The sequence below is a fragment of the Bactrocera latifrons genome, unplaced genomic scaffold, assembly GCF_001853355.1.
Source record: "Bactrocera latifrons isolate USDA-ARS-PBARC rearing strain unplaced genomic scaffold, ASM185335v1 scaffold_8, whole genome shotgun sequence".
Taxonomy (NCBI): domain Eukaryota; kingdom Metazoa; phylum Arthropoda; class Insecta; order Diptera; family Tephritidae; genus Bactrocera; species Bactrocera latifrons.
Window position 1 is genome coordinate 3170724 of NW_017537489.1, and position 20944 is coordinate 3191667.

General features: G+C 34.0%; 1 protein-coding gene across 2 annotated transcripts in view; it reads right to left on the reverse strand.

The window, feature by feature from the left end:
* Positions 1-20944, reverse strand: part of LOC108976699 (lysosome membrane protein 2) — an 81300-nt gene that overhangs the window by 10658 nt on the left and 49698 nt on the right. For both annotated transcript variants that reach the window (XM_018945955.1, XM_018945954.1), the window contains 2 exons: positions 5881-5972; positions 4568-4725 (listed from right to left, as the gene is read on the reverse strand). In XM_018945955.1, the coding sequence (XP_018801500.1) occupies positions 4568-4725; positions 5881-5972 (250 nt within the window). The remainder of the gene's footprint in view (positions 1-4567; positions 4726-5880; positions 5973-20944) is intronic.

Genomic DNA, 20944 nt, shown 5'->3' on the forward strand with positions numbered 1-20944 from the left:
AAGTGGAGAAGGACCTGGCTTCACTTGGAATATCTAATTGGCGCCACGTAGCGAAAAGAAGAAACGACTGGCGCGCTGTTGTTAACTCGGCTATAATTGCGTAAGCGGTGACTACGCCAATCAAGAAGAAGAAGAAGTAGCAAACCTTTGATTAAAATTCTTATGAACGTTAACTGGTGCTCTTCCATCCTACAAATTATAAACCAGCACCTTTAGGGCACTACTTACTCGCAGCTGTTTCTTTCAATGCAGCCCTTTAAAAATATTTATTAGAGAACCATTAGCCATCTTTTCAGTTTCATCAATTGTTTAATTACTTAATTATAGTATAAATTTTAGCCACGATTTTTCATTTATGCCAATTATTTACCAAAAATTGTGCTACTATTCTACTATTAAATCGTAAATTGATAAAAAATGGTTTCAACGAATTATTGATTTTACCGCTCATTTTACAATTTTTCATTTATTTATAGCTTAATGCGCTTTCACGGTATTTAAAAATTTAAGCAAACAATTATGTACGCATCGCCTTTGGTATAATTAATATTAATAACCTTAAGATTTATGAGTTTTTAATCAGCTGTTAACAAGTTTTTACTAGTCCAAATGACTTTGACTTGTAGCTGGAAAATTGGGTTGTAATTCAAAATTGATTTGAGTGATTGGTGAGCTAAGCTAATGTAGATTGAGATAGTGATTGTGCGGGAAATTCAATTCGGAACTAAATTTGTGTGCGCTTACGAGGTGTGTTCAAAAAGTATCGAGAATTTTGTGTTTTTTCAAAAATTATTTATTAAATTCATGAATGTCTATTTTGTCCCCTTCAAAGTAATCCCCATGAGATATTATACACTTGTGCCAACGGTTTTTCCAATCTTCGAAGCACTTCAAAAAATCATTTTTTTTTTATCTTCTTCAACTCCTCCTTAGACGCCGTCTTTATTTCAAGAGAGCGTAATGTTGTCCTTTCATGGGCCTCTTCAGTTTAGGGAACAAGAAAAAGTCACAGGGGGCCAGATCTGGAGAATACGGTGGCTGCGGCACCATTACTGTGTTGTTTTTGGCCAAAAAGTCGCGCACATGCAACGATGTGTGAGCAGGGGCGTTATCGTGGTGCAAAAGCCAATTTTTGTCACATCCTCTCGGCCTTCTAAGAACATTTCGTACCACCGACAAACGTTGCTTCGGTCCAAGGTAGCTTCTCCGTATGCCACAGTCAACATTCGGAATGCATCCGCGCATTTAATTTCGGTTTTCACACAAAATTTGATACAGGTTCTTTGATAAATTTTTTTGAATAGGTAAACATCGAAGACGATCCTTGTCGGCATAAGTGAGAGACATGAGTACCAACACAATGCCCGAAGAAAATCGAACCCGCGAAAACTCAAAATTCGCGATACTTTTTGAACACACCTCGTACATATTACATTTAGACAAACGTGTGTTCTAGAAATAATATTGAATGTGCACTAAACAAAAGAAAGTGTTCTAATTTTTTTGTTTTTTAAATAAATGAGTAAAAATATTGGTGTCCTATTTTTGCATAATTTAACACTTTCAGACTCATATACAGATTTAATTCAAATTTTAGAATATGCAATTTTTTCTTATACCTTGAACAGGGTACATTAAGGGATCACATGGCTTTCCTCGGGTAAAACCCAGCCTTTTTTTGTAAGTTTTTTCTTAGAAAAACAATAAAAATTTTGAATTTTTTATTGTTACACACATACATCATTACGTAAGAAATTCTGAAATTTTTGGAAAAAAAAATTTTAAACTCGGCCATTGCGACGCCATTTTCGGCGATCTCTCGTAAAAAAGATACGCCGCGTTGGCAAGGATAAACCTTTACATGATCATTCTAGTTAAAACCTTCATTTAGAACTTGGACGAAAGAAAAAATCGAAAATTGAATTTTTGGCGGACACTTTTACAAAAAAATCAGAATATCAGTGAAAATTTTCCAACATTTTCTTTTTTTCAAATAGTTGTAATCGAAAAAACCCTTCATCCAAGTCTTATAAATTGTTTCTCTCTGTGTAAAATTTCATGAAAGTCGGTTGAGTAGTTCTCGAGAAATGATGCCACGAAGCTTGCAACACTTAGAAGGAAATCATGGTGACCCTATAAAGTATATATGTATGTATACAAATGATCACCGAGACGAGCTCATTTAATCAATTTCGGCTGTCAACAGACCTTCAGTTTTTTAGATATCGCTTTAAAAATGTCCACACATTCTATTCTCCCCTCGGAGCTGCTCATTTGTCGAAACCGCCGAAATCGGACTATTATAGCAAAAAACTGTCGTACAAACTGCCGTATCAAAATTAAAGTATTTTATGAAAAATTATCTATCAGGATATTTTCACATTATTTCAATAATAATCCAAGTCAACGCTATAATTTCCGAAGAACCGAAGTTTGCATTTTTCCGTGTTTTCCATTCAGATAGAAACATTTAAAAAGAAATTGTTAAAAAAAAAAAAAAATAAAACAGTCGTTCTAAAACACCCTAATGTATGTGTTAATGTGGTAGTAATGAATGCAAAACTTTATTTGCAAAATATATTTTCGCTGGCGTTGGCGAAAAGCCGCCGTTGCAGCATGTGCAACTTTCAGCAACTTCATACACTTCTCTTGAAATGCGCAACAACAACAACAGCTGCAAACTGCATACGCACATTTTTACTTAAATATTGCAATTATTGCCAATACACTGTAATTTTAATTGACCTATATTTTGTTGCTGCTTATTAGGCGTTTCGTGCTTTCAGCGCTTTTATCACTTTCAATAACGCAAGTTGAGCATTTCATTTGCCAAAGTTGTGCAAAACACTTCAACATCAGCTTTACTTACACACATACATACATACCCATAAACCTATGTGAGTTTTTCTTGACAGTACACAGTACACTTTCCATAAGAGCGCTTTTTAGACAGAAATATTTGCTTAATACACGTTGGTTATAAGTGCAGTTTAATATGGCTCCCAAATTGCAACAACATTTAGTATAGAAAGCATTATACGGCCTAACGCGATTTTGAGTACTTTTTTTGGCCGTATATAGCCAGTCATATAAGTATGAAATTACTAGTTCAGTGACTTCAACTAGAAAATTTCCGGGACATAGGTGAAGAGAATTGCTCCAAATAGAGACCGGCCTAACAATTAGACACACATGTGTCGAAAGTGCGACTAAAGTCATACTTTTTTGACGCAAATAGCAAAAAGTACCGAATATTAATTTAACACCATGAAGTTTTTTTTGTTATTGTATAATCTAATTCCAAAACATAAACATATTTAATGAACACGACTCTACATATACATATGTAGAAGAATGTATAGAGTCTTCTACAATGCTTCGTTCTAGTAACTTCTATTGGTATACTGAGTTAAAAGTAAGGGATAGAAGATAAAGCAAGATTATTGAATTTCGAAAAAATATTTTTATTTTTATTTCTAGATATTTTGATAGTAAAAAAATAATAATAATAGTTCAATATTTTAGATAAATATTTGAAATTTTTTTTGAGTTATGGCCCTTTAAAAATTATTTTCATTTCTATTTCTATCAAACTTCATTCTAAAATTGGCCTCGCAACATATTGCAAAAGAGCATAAATAGGTATCAAAATTGAAAAATGGGCGTGGCACCATCAACTTTTAAATAAGAGCCTAAAGTTCAGTGCCTGCTCAGCTAATTTCAACCAAATTCGGTGCCTAATATTAACCTAATATTCCTTGTGTAATGGTATGAAAGCGGGCGAAATCGGATCACAACTAAACCTTCTTCCAATATAATACAATTTGCAGTAAACAAATTAAGCAACAAGTAAGACGTTTAGGCACTTTGAATTTATCTTACTTATATATATATATATATATATCATTTGAGGATAGACTGATTTCTATAGAAACATTACGACTTAGTGTGTCTACGACTTATAAAATATGTTAATAAAATTTCAAACATGACTGTAATCCTTTATCAGTTTTGCCGATACCTCAAAGTATTTACCCGTTTTTGATCATTGACAGAGCATAAATTGTTCGGTTACTCCCGATCTTAGCTCTTCTTGACTTGTTTTATTTATCTTTCTCAATATAATGACCCTGCCATTTGTTCGACTGTTTGAGAAAAATAATTCGGGCGGTACAAAAATAGTTTCACTTTGACCAACTTCGTCATATTTTACAATGACTGGCATTAAATTAGATTTCAAGGATATTTTTTCGTAGAGATTAATAATCTATCAAAATATTTTCAAGTCAGTAATCACTCCCAATCGGTTATACTTAAAAATTTCAGTTCTTATTTCATTCTCTATTCATTTTATCATTTCCAAGGACGCTTGGAAAGTGGCAATCGAACAAACAATTATTATAAATATGTGAGCTGCTGTAACACTTTAATAGGATATTTTCAGGCTCTCTTGCATTGAATCAAATTTGTTGTTGCTTTCTCATGTAAACTGTGTACAAAAGTGTGCCTTAATTAATTAACTACTTGAAATAGATCAATAACAAAGTGCAGTCGAAATTTTACTCACCTATATACAAATGGTCCCACTTCCGTCAATCTTGGCTTCTCTCCTTGCAGGAAACCATCGGGATTTGTGACATTATATATATAAACTTTAGTTAAGCGTACGACACCTGGTCGTTGCCAGTAATGAAAACTTAACGTATCATTCCATAGCCTTAAATTCTGAAAATAAGAAATAAAATTGTTAAGTATTGCAAAATTGAATTTTATTAAGGGATATTTTGTTCGTCCATATTAAAATTTAGATAAGTTTAATACGTTTCTGGAGACTATTTAAATTCATCAGAAATATTTATTAAGGCATGAACATGGCTTATTTTATTTTATGTAATTTTGAACTAATTTTTATTTAGAGCGCTATAAAAGTTTTTTTAATATATCAAAAACGTTTGGGATATTAATGAAATTTATTATTCCTGTGAAAGTCTTTTGGGCCATATTCTGTATGTCCTCTGATTGAAATGACATATTTTAATTCATAAAAAAAACATCTCTCTAATACTGTTAGAATTTCAAACCTCATCTTCTTAACTTTTCGGGATTATTATTAATAGTAGCAATGAATGGTTGACTCATATAATAGTAGTTTGTCGAAAAAGTCTTGCGATATTTTCGCTAGTTGGCGCTGGGAGCGCGTACTTCTAGTTTTATTCGTCGCATCGGATCATGCTATACCTGTTTGGAAAGCTCATTTCACGCGCTAACACGTGTTTGATTGATTATCGTTTCTTTTAAGTCGTTCGTGAGTTATAGCGTCGCAAACATGGAGCAAAATAAAGAGAAAATACGGCATATTTTACAGTACGCAAAAGGCAAAACGATAAAGGCAAAAATGCATCTCAAGCCGCCAATAAAATTTGTGCAGTTTATGGACCCGATACAGTTTCCATTTCCACCCCACAACGATGGTTTCAATGTTTCCGTTCTGGTGTAGAGGTGGTCGAAGATGCGCCACGCTCCGGAAGCCCTGTCGTCGAGAACTGCGATAAAATCGCTGAATTTGTCGAAAGAGACCGACATAGTAGCAGCCGTAGTATCGGTCAAGAGCTGGGCATGAGTCATCAAAAAAAATTTTATGAACAATTGAAAATTCTATAAAAATACCGCAAAAATACCACAAGACTTTTTTGACAACCTAATATAAAGCAAGTCATATATGATCTCCCTACGTATACTCGTTAAAGTTACTTCATACTGGCTTTCCCTTTTGAAACTATATGTTTCTAGTTTATAATACTGTTTTAATAATTTGTAAATTTAAGAAAATTATTTGGCAGCTGAATCATATATTTTTAATTCAAAGATTTTTCCACTCACCTTTAATATAAAATAATCCAACCATGGTATTGTTGATAGCAATATACCTAAAATTAATGTAACTATTCCAATAATTATCACAGCTAGCCTATCTGTAAATAAATGAAGAAAATAAAATGTGTAATTAACATAAAATAATGAATATCAATAAAAATAAATTGAATAAGGAATAAGTCGGTAAGCAAATTAAAAAATATTTTCATTACAAGTTCGTACTTCAACAGTTGTTGTTGTGCAAGAGTTTCTGGACAAAAAAAGTAAATAAAATTTATTCGACTGGCTTTTACTGTTTTGTGTCAACCTCATGGCAAACGGTAATTCGATATGCAGTTGCAAGTATATTGGTTCAAAAATCTTTTTTTTTTTACAGTTTTTGAAGTTATTGACAACGCCATACTGTCGATATAAGCAATATGCACTGATTATATACATTTGATATTTGGTATAGAATATATATGATATGAAGGAGGGATAAGACAACTTTTAATATAATTAATAAAGTTGAAGCATATACTGTACATATTGTAAGGCTTAATCCTAAACAGCCAAATAATTTAACTGTATTTGATGCGCCAAAGCTTGGAGAGTAGCGAATCGAACAAGTAGTTGTTTGAAATCAAAGTAGCTGCGGTAAACCAATAGATATTCAGAGCAAGGAGTTGTTAAGTTTGCTTTCCTATTTATACTCAGCAGCTGAGCAAGAATGTTGTTAATTGAACCAAACAATAGAAAGCAACCGTTTAAACTTCTTTAATGAGAAGATACGTTCTATTCCGGAATTCAACTGGAGAACAATGCCTTTACTCTGACAGAAGAGCTCGAACATAGAGAGCCCAGAAGATGGCTAATGAAAACCAAAAACAATATATTTTAAAATAACTTCACCTTCTAGAAACAGTTTGAAGTTTAGATTATTCCAAAAACTTATTCCACATTTGAATATATTGGATAGTCGAAAAAGACTTTTCGTAGTTTGTCAATAGATGTCATTGCAGTCGTATATCATCAGTGCTACCAATCACATTGTGTCATGCCATACAGCGTTAAAAAGATAAGATTTTAAGCTCATTTAAACAAAAAGAAATCTATTCGAGGAAAGTTACAGTTTTTCAAAAATGAATGAAAATAATGAAGAAATTCGCAATATTTTGAAATTTTTGTATATAAAAGGAAAGAGTGCCACGCAAGCCTCCAATGAAATTTGTGAAGTTTACGGAGACGATGCTGTTTCAGTTAGTGTGGCACAACAATGTTGAGAGATGCATCTCGCTCTGGTCGACCTCTCGTTGAAAAAGTCAATGAAATCAATGAAAAGTTTGACCGGGACCTTACAAACAGCCATGACACCACTAAGGAACTTAACATTCACCATCAAACGATTTTGAACCATTTAAAAAAGTTGGCTACAAAAAGAAACTTTGGGTACCACATGAATTGTCTGTGTTAAATTTGAAATGAATTTGCTGAAACGAAATGAAATCGAAAAATTTCCGAAGGAACAGGAGACGAAAAGTGGATATATCTCGACAATAATGTGCGAAAAGGATCAGGATCCAAACGTGGTGAAGCTCAAAAAATGGTCGCAAAGCTATAATTGAAGCCTGAAATGGTTATGCTGAGTGTTTGGTGGGATTGGATATGAATCATCTATTATGAGCTGCTCCAGCCTTGTCAAACGATTAATTCTGATCTTTACTGAAAACAACTGATGAGATTGAAGCAAACAAGTGCAAAAAATGGCCAGTACTGATCAACGGAAAGGGCTTCGCATTCATTCAGGACAACGCTAGGGCACACACATCGCAAGAAGCCAGCGTAGATCCTACCCGTTATCATTCTACAACTAGTGAGACTTAAGTATCTGACCTAGCAAGCTCATCAGGCTTGCCGTTTCTTTCAATTCCGCTGTGGCCAGGCACCGCAACTAATCTAACCATGTAGCAATTCGATGTCAAAGACAAGGAATCGAAACAACCTTTCTCCCGTCACTAGAGCAGTATATCTATTGCTGCGCTAGTGGCAACCACTGCCGCTGGCATGACTGCAATGATCAGGAAGTCTGCAACTGCAGTTGAAGAGCATATAAGTTTCTGTTTTTTTAGACTTCCAGATGTTTTATCATTCTTTCAATGCTTTGGATTATAAAATATATACCGTTGCATGTTATTAGCGCTACACAGTGAGCTCAAAAATGAAGGCTATTGTTATATAAATCTGTGTTCCTTTTCGAATATTCGCCTTTATTTATTTAACTGAGAGCGGATGTCACACTTCGATTTCTGTACATACGTATATACGCAGGTAAATGTTTGTACAGACACATACGTACACAGATATATACATACATACGTATGTATGGGTAGCTACACTCGCCGCAGTGTGTTAATTGAACAGAAAAGGCAACAAAAACCATGAGTAAATATCATATACCATACTTGCACTTTAATAGCCGACAATGCTAGCACTCGTCTACATATTTACATAAGTATTTGTATGTTTGCTTGAAATGTCGAAAGATGTTGTAAAATTGGGCGATGCTATGCTCTGCGGTTGGGAATTTTAGGAACAGTCATTTATTGAGAGCGTAAAACAAGTGACATTGTGAACTTTTCGAATCATCCGTTGCGCATGATTTACGGTGTTTTATTACGCTGACGATTGCATAACCAACACTTAAATTGTGCTGCTTTTTTAAACTTCCCCCAAGGACTGTGGCATTGGCCTTGAGCCTAGTGAAGTGTATTGCGAGCTGCCGAGAATCAGGCGTGAGTCAGGCGTGAGTTGGCTTTTCTGCACATACATACACACATACGCAATTTCTAGTTTTATTGGTTACTATCATAAGACCTTAAAGGCCTTTATAACCATTTAGTATACTTTTAATAATTGTTTATTTAATTATTTGCAATAATAACATAGTAAAACAATTTTATTCTGTTATGAAACACACTTAGTTGAATATTAATTAACCATTACTAAAAGGTAATAAAAGCATCGTTAGTTTATTGAAAATATTTGTGTAACTGAAAGCAAAAGTGTTCGTATATATACTCATGGAAATACTATATCTTTCGTAAACGAAACATCGTCACTTAGTTGTTTACTTGGAGATGGAAACTTGGTGATATTGTGATTTAGGGCTGGCGAGGAGGATTGTTATGAAATACATCTTAGTTATTTTTCTATATATGAAGAATCGTTTGAAAGCTTAACCCAATTCTTAATGATAGAAGACCTAACCTCTAGCTGAAAATGAAATATACTTTACAGAAGCTCGGCTCAAAATTTTTGTTTTTGAGGCTAAGTATAAGAAAACTACGAGTCCTGACTGAACTAAAATAATTTAATTCAAACAGATCTATTTAAACTGTGCGGGCAGACCCATATCGATCAATATTTTTAACCTAGATTGCTACAGTCTTTCTTAATGTTCATGTGTAGTTTGACCTTCATATGTAAATGATTGTGTTTTTTGCCAACTGTTTACTTACGACGTGAAAGATTTGTCTGGCGATTTTTACCATGAAAAATATATTGGACGAAGAGATTGCTTGAAATTTTCTTTTCCAATGAAATCTTGTCTACAGAAGCGTTGAAAATGTTGCAGAAGTATTTGGAGAAGTAAACTAAACGCGAACACAAGTATTTGAGCATTCAGTGAAGGTCGTGAAGTCAACGAAAGCTTGCCTCATGCGAGTCGCACCTCTCTTAATGACGATAACATCGAAAAATTTAAAGAGAGAGTGCTTGAAAGTCGTCGTGTACACATCAGAGAAATACTATAGGATCACAAAATCTCTTATGAATCAATTGAATTTTTATTAAAATTTTGTGTATGAACCGTTTCAATGCCAGACTCGTATCAAAAGACTGGAGTCCTCTGCGAAAGAGATGCCGATTAGAGATCGTTGAAGATATGATTGACAACGTAGCCGTCCACTGCTACAGCTCATTCATCAAATACATCATTTTTGGTGACGAAAAGTTTGTGTATGAATACGCCATCGAAGTGGTGCAATATCTAGCTGATGGCGCTCCTAATAAATTTATTTAACTTTTCCATTGAGAAAAAAATTTATTGACTTACGTTGTTCCTCTGTCAACTTCGAATCCACTTCTGACAGCAGACAAGAAGTTGTATTAAGAATGCTATATTTCAGACAGATTAACAGAGAAGATAAACCCCTCAGAATAAATTAATAGCGCTATATCCACTATATCAAAGCGAAATACTTTTAACTGGGAAGTATCAGTTTTTGGTATGAGCTCTCGTGAACCTGTTACTGGAGATAATTTCGAAGTTGAAGATAAGGAAGCCTTATTGGATTTTAGAATATTGGACAAAGCATCCACCGAGCTTATAAATAGTTTCTGAGAAATCTTTTTAAATCGTACTTTAACACTGTTGAACCATATATTTGTTTCAGAATCCAAATTATCACCTTTCAAAGTTGCTCCTAAAGTTTGTGTGTGAGAGATTACTGCTTGTAAGAGAAGCCAAAACAAGAAAAAATATTGATTGGGCAGCACCGAGGCTATAATATACTTCACAGTAGAATTTTTATAAAGTAAAAGGGTGTAGAAAAAATCTATATTTTGATTTCGATCCCTCAGTTTGTATGGTAGCTGCATTCTATAGTAGTGCGATATGAGCAAGTTAATCGGAGATTGTAAAGATAATTTGGGTAATAAGTAACCTATGAAAAATTTTTTGTAAATGTTTTTCATGTAAAGTCGTAATTTTGATCGATGCAGTGCCATCAAATGAACAATTTCATGAGGAGAGAATTACGTGTTTAAAATTTCAGATGATACCTAAAAAACTGAGCAGATAGTTCGGGTATATACCGAAGGACAAGATTAAATCGACCTAGCTCGTCAGGATGATAATTTTTATATCCTCTACTGGTTGCATTATATGAACTTTATAGTATGGAGAACATTTGCTTCTGAATGGTACAAACTTCGTGGGAAACTTAACATACACTTTTGAGGATATAAATATTATCTAATTACTTATTATTATCTAATTACCCAATGACCAAATTTTCACCTCCACCAATTTGGTTTCTAGATTTGTGTAGAGCACAAAGGATGTTTCGCACGACTCGCAAGTCACGATATCCACCCATATATTCGTATTCTCATAATGGTTGGGCAACTTTTTTGCTTGCGCCTGCTTTTCTAGTGTTTGTGTTGGTAAATGTTGTTGTTGTGACGCGACGCGTTTGGAGCAAAGGCCACAAATGTAGTGCAGCAACGAGCGCATTGCATTAAATTGCACCGACTTCACCGATTTCTTACGACGTAGAATCATTTTTTCGTTAGAAAACTAAAATTATAGTGATTCAGCTTTATAATATGGGAAAAATCATAGATTGCATGCAAACAAAAATATCACAAAACTTRTGTGTTTGTCAATAAATACAATCAATCAATTGTCGTCCACCTTAATAATGCACATGCACTTCACCGTTACCGTTACTTAGAAAACTTGTAACGAAAGCTTTTCCACATGCGATGCACACGCGAACTTCAAACGACGGAGACCATGATGTGATTAACTTTTGTTTTATGTTATTTGATAGAAAAGTATTTATTTTTATTTAGTTGTAATTATGATGAAAACGGCTATTTAATTTTGTAATCATAGTAATTTTCAGTTTGTTGGTTTATTGCTGTTCACTTTCTATATTAAATATTAGCATTGCTGTTAATTTTTCACAATAATATTGCGCAGTATTTTGTTAGCATTGAAAAATATTTGAAACACTTAATGCTAGCAGGGCACAAAGACTCGATTAATTTTACTAAAATCCACGTCACTTGAAAATTTCTTTTCGAAAAATGCTCGAGCCACCTTTTGGCAACCGAAGTTGGTAAGTAAATACGCTGGTGAGTGCTTTCTTTTTTGCATTCATTATGTCTTAAAAATTTACTTTTCTATACACATACCTACAAGTATTGGTATATGTATGTATGCACTTTGGAAACTCACCAGCGAATGCATTTTTGCTTCTTCAGCTGCTTTTTTTTGTTATTCTTTGCTGTGGACATTTTGTGAATTCAGCATAATTATGACATTAATAAAACCTTTCCCCCAGAGTAGAAAAATTTAACAATTGCCCATTACACTTAAAAAAATTTGTGGATTAAGTTTGAAAATATATATCTCAGTACCGTCAAACTACTTACTTCAATAATTTGCGGGTACAAATCTGGATCGGTGCAGATTTTTTCATTTTTTAAGGCCGCAAACATTCTCAGTTATATATTTAGTAGTTCAGAAAACTATTTAGTTCTTCTAAAAAAAAAACACAAAACAGCTTTTATATTTGTAGGGTCCGAAATATGCAAAAAATACAAAGGACTGAGCGAATTATTACAAGGATTTTTTTCGAAATAAATAGGCTTCAAAGGCTTCGTTATAGTTTAAGGGGTTTTTTTTAGAGAAGTAACCCGAAACTTTTGAAGAAATTGTGCATTTTTTCTATGAATGATTCAAAAATGATTAACTGATCTCTTCTAAATACTATTAGGTGCAGAACTTTTCGCTATTTCTTAATGAAAATGCAATTTTATTGTAAGGAATTGGTTACAAATGAATAATTCGAAGTATTGCTAATGGTTAGTCACAAGTTTTTTCTATATTTCTGACAAAGCTCGCATACAACTAAGATGAAACTATTTATCTTATGATAAAAGAGTTAAGGAATTTTTGATGTCGTCTTATGAATGGAACTGCTTCCGAGCTAGACCTTGTACCAACGAATGAAACAAATAATTATCGGACGGTGCAATATCTGGGGAATATTGGATGGACTTCTCATTCAAGCGTTTTCAGGTAACTGGATTGGCGACGTGAGACCGAGCGTTGTCATGCAGCATAACTTTTTCGTACCTCTATTTGTATTGATTTTCTAAGGAACCCAAGTTCTTTGTTTCTGAAATATTTCCAACGCATGGAGTCGTTTCGAAATGGTTTTGCGGGTGACTACCAATGCTGAAACAAACATTTCTTGCATTTGACACAGATCTTCATCGAGCGAAGTCCTTAATTCACCGTCTTTGAAAGTGTGTTTTCATGCCTTCTCGCGGATGGTCGACAATATCTAAATCGCGGTCTTTAAATTTATGAAATCAATTTCTCCGACCTGTTTGATCAAACTAAAATTTTCACATGATCTTCATAAATATATTTCTCAGGTAAGGATCGAACCAAATTTTTATAACTATTTTGATTTTTTAAGTCTCTTTGAAACGTAAATTTTTTCACCAAGAACGAACTTTTTGTGAAGTCGCCATTTTGTCAAAACCCAAAATTTTATTAGTCATTCATCATTCGACCATTGCCTGCATTTATCTATAGTATAAATATATTTATGGGGTTTTGAATTTGAAACAATTTTAGGCATATATATTTTCCTTCACGCTACTTATTAAGCGAGTCAGCACTTGAAACTATCACCTTTCACATTCATGGAATTTACAAGAGGATAGCTAATCCTAATTTAGATAATTATGTTGAGAAACAAAGAGGGCTGTCCACTAGGATTTAAAAGTGAGAAAAAAAGGTTTCAAGGTTGCTTGAATTATCACATGCCGACAGATTAATGCTGATATTTAAAAGATATTGTTGACTACAAAATTGTTTGGAGGAAGTTATGAAAGATCCTTTTTTTAACAACACTAGAACGAAGATAAAACTACCGATTTCTGTTGCTATTAATCCAAGTAATACCAAGCTGGCTCCCTTAATATAAAGCGTGTGTATATTTAATTATGAAAAAATAAAAATAAAATATCTCAATATATTATACTTCTAGCAAATATTCATCCCAACTTCAATAAAGTAATTGTAACAAAAGTATGCGCTAAAGTTCAATAGGTCAAATATAAAGCGCTTGAAAGACCAATAGCCGGCAAACGAGTCAAACTATGTCACAAAAGTTATAATAATATTTTGCGCAGCCGCAACAGCAGCAAACCATATGAAAGCGTGGAATAAATGGTAACAGTTTGAGCGCAACGCAAGCCATCAGTGGCGACCTTGAATTCGCAAAAGCGCTTTTATTGCATATTATAACGATACCCGAACGAGACAATATGGAGATTTCTGTTTTGCATTTGCTTTTGCGTTTTGTGTTGTTGTTAAAAAGTGGCAATTTTTTATAATGGCGTGGTATTGTCGTACCAACTCGGCTCAGCGCTGCGGCTGTCACCAAAATACGCTTTTGTTTTTGTTTTCTGCTTCGCCGCTTTATTGGTGTAGTTGTTGCTGTTGCCGCTGAACGTAAACCGCACACATAGCATGGTCAATTTGGTTTGAACATGTTAGTACGGCAATCGCTGCCTCAGCGCTTCTTCTCGTTCGTTCGCCGGTGACGCAGTGAAAGTTGCGCAAATACGCCGAAAAAATGGCCAATAAAAGCGAAAAGCGTTAAGACAACATCTTCAAGGTCAAGGGAATTCCACAGCGCCGCGCCATTCATGCCACTCGGTCATATTTCGCGTTATATTCCGGCAAGTTGCCGTTAATTAAATAATAAAAAAGCGCTTTGAAGGAAAAAAATTAAAAAAAAAAACATAAAAGTAAATATTAAAAAAAAATATAAAAAAATAAAGCAAAATAAAAAATAAAAATAAAAAAAATAGTGAAACCTTTTCATATTCATATTCGACAATTACTTGCTCGTGTTTAACCGCGGCCATAAACTAAAAGTATACCTTCAGAAACACAGTAACACACTCGCAGCCATAATTAGATGCATTGGATCCACTACTGGTGTCTGGCAGTTTTGTTTATGCAAGGCGTTTAAATATTTAACTCTTTGCCACTTAAATATTTTGCACGGCCGCTGCTTGTTCGACTGGCTGACTGTCGATTTCTACGTTGCCCGGCTGCACAGCTGCCAATTTACTTCCACGCATGCGAAACACCTCCAGATTTATTACAAGAGTATATGTGCTTATATATACATATAACATATTATTTGGATGTGTATGAGTGTGTCGGTAAGTTTAGCGTTAAGCTTGAGCATCGCAAGTCGATTTTTGGTAAATATTTTAAGCAAGAGGTGAAATTACGCTGCCATTGCATTACAAAAGGAGTGACACATGAGTAACAATAGTTTCCACCCATGTACTAAAAATCGCTAAATGATAGTCTATGCATATTGCTACTGAAATTTGTGTGCGCCTGCGATAAGCTGACTGTACAGTAGCGCATTTGCCGCCCCTGAGCCAACAAAAGTTATTTTGTGTGAAATTTTATTACTGCGCATGCGCTGCCGAAAGCCTACTTAAGAATGCCTGTATGTACATATCTATGTATTTACTAGTGGATATATAATATATTTTCAAGTGTGCAATAATCATTGTCATGAGTGACTGGTTAATACGATATGGCTAATAAGCATTTGGGGCAAGATGAAATGCAAGCCATTCTACAAGTAGTCTGCTTCTATTTCAATACGCATATTAAGGTTTTTTATATAACAGTACTTATACAGTAGAGTATATTTATTGTTTATACATGTACGTATATCAAATAGTGATATTTTTAACAAGCTGGCAAAATAAAACTAGTTTACAATTAGAGGTTATCGCCTTCAATTGAATTAGTCTAAATTGTACTAGTTGAAGTAGTGGCTTCTGGACTAAAAATGAGTTAGTTACAAAGATAATGAGAGCTGAACTCACTATAAACGCAATATAAGCAAATTGAAATAAATGTTTTTTGGAAGTTGTCTTACTCAAAAATTCGGTGCTTCCGTTCCGCTTCATTATTTCGGTGGCACCGTTATGTACACCTTATTCCTCTGTGTAGACTTTTAGCTAATATGAGACTGGAATATTTTTTTACTAAAATCTGGCAAAATTTCTGGGCGGAGGTAAGATATACATAACTGACAGTTGAGCTCTAACCTTTTTTTTGGAATTTTTAGAATTTTTGAAACTAGTTAGGTTGAGCTTAAATCTAGTCATGTATCAAAAATCAGAAAAAACGGCTACGCCGACGTTATATTACCCTACACAGTTGTACTTAAATGAAGATAAAAGCGTTAAAGATATCTTGATTTTAATTGGTAGGCCAATAAGCCATGCATAGATCAGTTTTGGTCCATTGCGATACCTTAAGGAGTTCCTAGGTTCAAGAGAAGTAGTCATCCTTTAGGATGCCTGCGCTTGACACGAATTTCAACAGACTTTGCGGTCTTACTATCGATGCCTCCTCCAGTGTATCATACCGTGGGGATCACAGTTGCTTACAGCATAGTCTTGCCAATGGGGGACATGTACACAAGAGACGTTCCACTGTTTCGATGGTGCTCTACTTAACACATTTCTTGCAGCACATTCTGCGGGCGTGTGCCGCCAGCACACAGTGACCAGTTGGTACTCCGATCATGTTCCTAAAGTCTTTTCTATCCAGTACGAAATTTTGTGTACTTCCGATTTACTGTTTTGCACATGACTTTTTCAGTCTTACAGCCTATGCTTCTGTCGAGAATAGATTATGAATGGATTTCCCAATGTTTATCACGTCTCCTTCTTTCTTCGCAGACTAAAGTGCTAACTTGAATGAAAATCCATGCTAAATTTCGTGAAGTCATCTCGTCAAATAAACTGTTTTCCATTCAAACGATTAGTTGTATTTTAGCTATGTACTATGCTTGACCGATCTAAACACATGCTTCGAAGACTGTAGCAAGTGACTGTAAATAAACTTTACCAAATTTCTTGAATAACTTTGTCAAATTAAAAAGTAGAAGCTGTTCAAAATTTAAGATCGATATTCTTAAAGCTGAAGGACTAAAAATCAACTCAGCTAGTCTTGCTGATTATTTTTTTTACTATATATACCTTTTCTTTCGGGTATTATAAATAGATTGGAAAACTTAATATACTCAGTTCAGGGTATAAATATTAGAATTTATGACAACTTTATTATTATACTTGCGTAAAATGGTTGAACAGTGGTTTATGGATATGTCTATATCTATATCTACATATATATATATAACTGATATCTATGATGCTTACCTCTAATCGATGTATTTGTATTTGTATGTACATAAATAATATTACATTAAAGTTTACCATCCCTCAATGAGTTAATTCAGAAAACTTTTCAATATTTCTTGTTATACAACTCAATGTTAAAAGAGACAGCATTTGTATAGAGAGCGGACCAGTCTAACCTCCATATCAGATAGTTCTAAATTAGTTTTTAATCAGCTCGGTTTACTGCATTGCACTTTTTAAGCATATTTGCATTGGTGATTTGCAAAATTTCAATACGAATCGCTTTAAACTTGACTGTTACGATTTTAAGTGAGGAAATATCCACTTATATAAAGAGCTCTACTTATTATTATTAGCGCACTTAGCGCTWAACAACTTTATATTTCATTAACAACAAGGTACGTATAACATACTTAATATACTCAGATAGCGACATCAAGTTGTTATACCTTTACATTTATAATTTATATAATATTAATAAAATCTTTACAAATGTATTTTCGATTCAACCGAAGGCTTTTTTGTTAGCGATTTTATATTTTATTGGTAGCAGAATTATTTTTCATTGTAATTCGTTTCAATGAATAAATAATATATTTAATATAATATATTTCCAATTAAACACTCTAATGTTATTTTTAATAGAAAGGCTGTACATCTTACCGTGCGATTCTGTACAGTGATACAGTATAAAGACTCTAAATTTGACAGAGACAATTTTTGAGACTTGAGACGATTTTGCTAAACTGTAAGTGATAATCACAAACTCTATTACATTTCATTATTCAGAGATGTTTTTATACTTGAATGAATATAAATATGTCGATAACAAATATGTAATTTTCAATAACATAGTCAAAAAACATAATTATCAACAAAAAAAAAAAAAAAAAAAAATATGTGTACTTTATTTCACAATATTAACGAAATTTATGTAAAATTTATTTATTTTTAAGCTTTTCGTGTTTGAGTTGCTTACAAAAAATAAAAAACGACAATCGATTAATATCTATGGTGATCTCTATTCAGTATACTCAAAATGGTAGACAATAGTTCTTTTTGGTTTTGTGACTTGCTAACTACCAGGTCTCAAATTTGAGGCAATATTTTGAGACTAAAGCTAAAGACTGTTTAGTAATAGTAACTAGTCACAGATTGAGATTTTACCACAAAATGTTTCAAATAGAGACTAGAGACTGATTACAGAACCCCGCTATTAATCTCTTTTTGATCATTTTTTTTTTTTAATTTGAATAACTCCAATGAAAATTGATCAAAATTCTATGTTTAACTATAGAACTCGCATTGGATGGTGTATATAATCGTCAAATAAATATAAGCCATAATACGAACGTTTCCAAAATACGTCCAGAGCCAAGCCTCGATTTTCTCTAGAACCGTTAATTATGACCAAATCAATACTGAATGCAAATCACAGGAGACATATAGAAATCATAGCTTCAGAATCGGCGTAACTTAATTATACCCTGAACAGGGTCGTTTGTCACGAAGTTTGTAACACCCAGAAGGAAGCGTCGGAGACCCTATAGAATATACATATAAATGATCAGTATGTTGAGCTGAGTCGATTTGGCCATGTCCGCCTGCTGTTAGTCTGTCTGTCTGTATACTCAGTTTTTAAGATATCGTTTTGAAATTTTGCAAACGTCATTTTCTCTTCAAGAAGCTGCTCATTTGACGGAACTGCCGACATCGGACCGCTATAACATATAGCTGTCATACAAATTGAACGATCGGATTCAAGTTCTTGTATGGAAAACTTTCACATTTCACATTGTATATTCACGAAATTTGACATAGATTACTGCTTAAGGTAATAATGTAATCTCCGAAGAAATTGTTCAGATCGGATTTCTATAGCATACAGCTTCCATACAAACTGAACACATAATCACTAACAGAAATGCACCTGTGAAGGGTATTTAGCTTCGGTGCAACTGAAGTTAACGTTTTTTCTTATTTTGACTAAATATTGATCAAGATCAGTGCATTTGATGAAGCCTCAGACTTAAGCCGATTTTTGATAAAAGTATTGTTAAGGGTAATAAAATGGTAGCTAGCTTGACTGCTTGATATTGGGAAAAAAAGGAATCTTGTCTTTTTCTGAAAACATATGTATGCCTCATAGAAACAGAAAAGTCTGGGTTCTGAAGAAGCCATAACACTAAAGAGGAAATACGCCAGCCAGGCGGGTATGTGAATAGTTTTATGGACGTCACCAATCAAGCGCAATTTTGATTTCACCGATTTTCTTCCGAAAATTTTGGTGTCAAAGATGCACAGCGGTCAGATATGTCAATTTTCACAAAATCGATAAAGTATTGAAAATCATTCAGTCTGATAGTCATATAAGCACTATTTCAATTGCTTATGAACTAAACATAGCACCAAAAAGTGTCCGGAGTCATTTAAATAAAGCTGAATACAAAAAGAAGCTCGAGGTAACGGTGCCAACCTAGTTATCGCTAAAATACCTCGTGAACCTAATTTTCATATGCGGATAGCTGCTGAATCGCAACAAAATCAGTCCATTGCTGAAACAGATGGTAACCGGTGATGAAAGGTGGGTTACCTTTAGTGGTGGGAGAGTTACCTTCAATATGTCAATTATCGCAAAAAACCAAGTAGTAAAACTCTGACGCTCTACACTCTACACTAAAAATATCAAGTTTCTTAAACTTAAGCAAAAAAAAAAAAATTGTTTGTCCATACCGTTAAACCAGTTAAATAGACAGTCTAAGTTTGCACTAATTTAAAGTAAGCGTGTTTTATGTTGCACATTTGCATTGTCTCACACAAAAGATGCAATTTTTTTCTAAACGGCGCATGAGTCGTGAGAGCTTCGAGAATGACTTTTGCATACAGCCAAAACAATTAGATAGCGAAATACAAGCAACAAGTTACCGGTTTATATATCCATTTTGCACTGTCATTATCTGCGAGTTGTTGTTGGCAAAGCAAAGTGAAAAAGTCAACTTGAAATATATTGTCCACCTGCGGCCAGTGACAGCAACACCCTTAAACAATGACAAAACAGGTGAGCAACAACAACAACAATGCCAAGTGGTGAAGTGGTGTCACCAAACAATGCACCAAAGGCAAAGTAGTGTTATACATACTATTATTATGTGCAGCTCACCGCAGTTAGTAAAAACTCAAACTCAAAACTAACCTGCAACACAAATACATGCCCATATTTACACACACACACACACACATAAACATGGAAATACATGCTGCAAATTTTCGCGTCGCGAATGTTGCACAAATTCGCATTGGCGTGGAAAACCAAATGACGCGGCAGTTTGGTGTGTGCGGTCAGGCAGACAAATGGCCAAGACAGTTAGTACCTAAATGATCTGCAGTTTGCTGGCTTGGTTCATCTGTTGTTGGCGTGGTTCATATATTGTTGTTGTGCATGCAACTGCTGTGATAATGAGTGGGTACATACAATGAAATTGAGCCGCTAATTGTTGCACGCATCACCAATACACCAATACAGTTGCCATTATATTATATATTCGGCTGAGTTGGTAAAGGAAATTAGCAAAATAATATGTGTTGATTTATAAAATTTATTTCAAGTGTGTTTGGATTGCCAAATTTACATTTACTATAAATTAGTATGCTTTTAAATAGTTAAACGTTTGAGGAAGTTTATTTTTAGTTATCTGAATTAGATAGATATAGGAAAGTAAAGTATAACTTCTGTTGGCTATACATTTGTAGTAACACATACATGCATATTCATATATTTATATTTAAAACGATTTTCATAAATGATCTATAAAAGATAATTGTTATAAATAATAATGATTTATAAATAATTATAATGTGTATACTCTGTATAGGGTATATTAAGTTCTCCACAAATATTTTAACAGCAAAAAGGAAACGTCGGAGATCTACAAATGATAAATGTCATGAGCTGATTCGATTTAGTCATGTTCTTCGTTCTGCTCGTCTGCCGGTTTGAACCTATATAGCACCGGGATTCTAAGCTTTCATTGAAGCC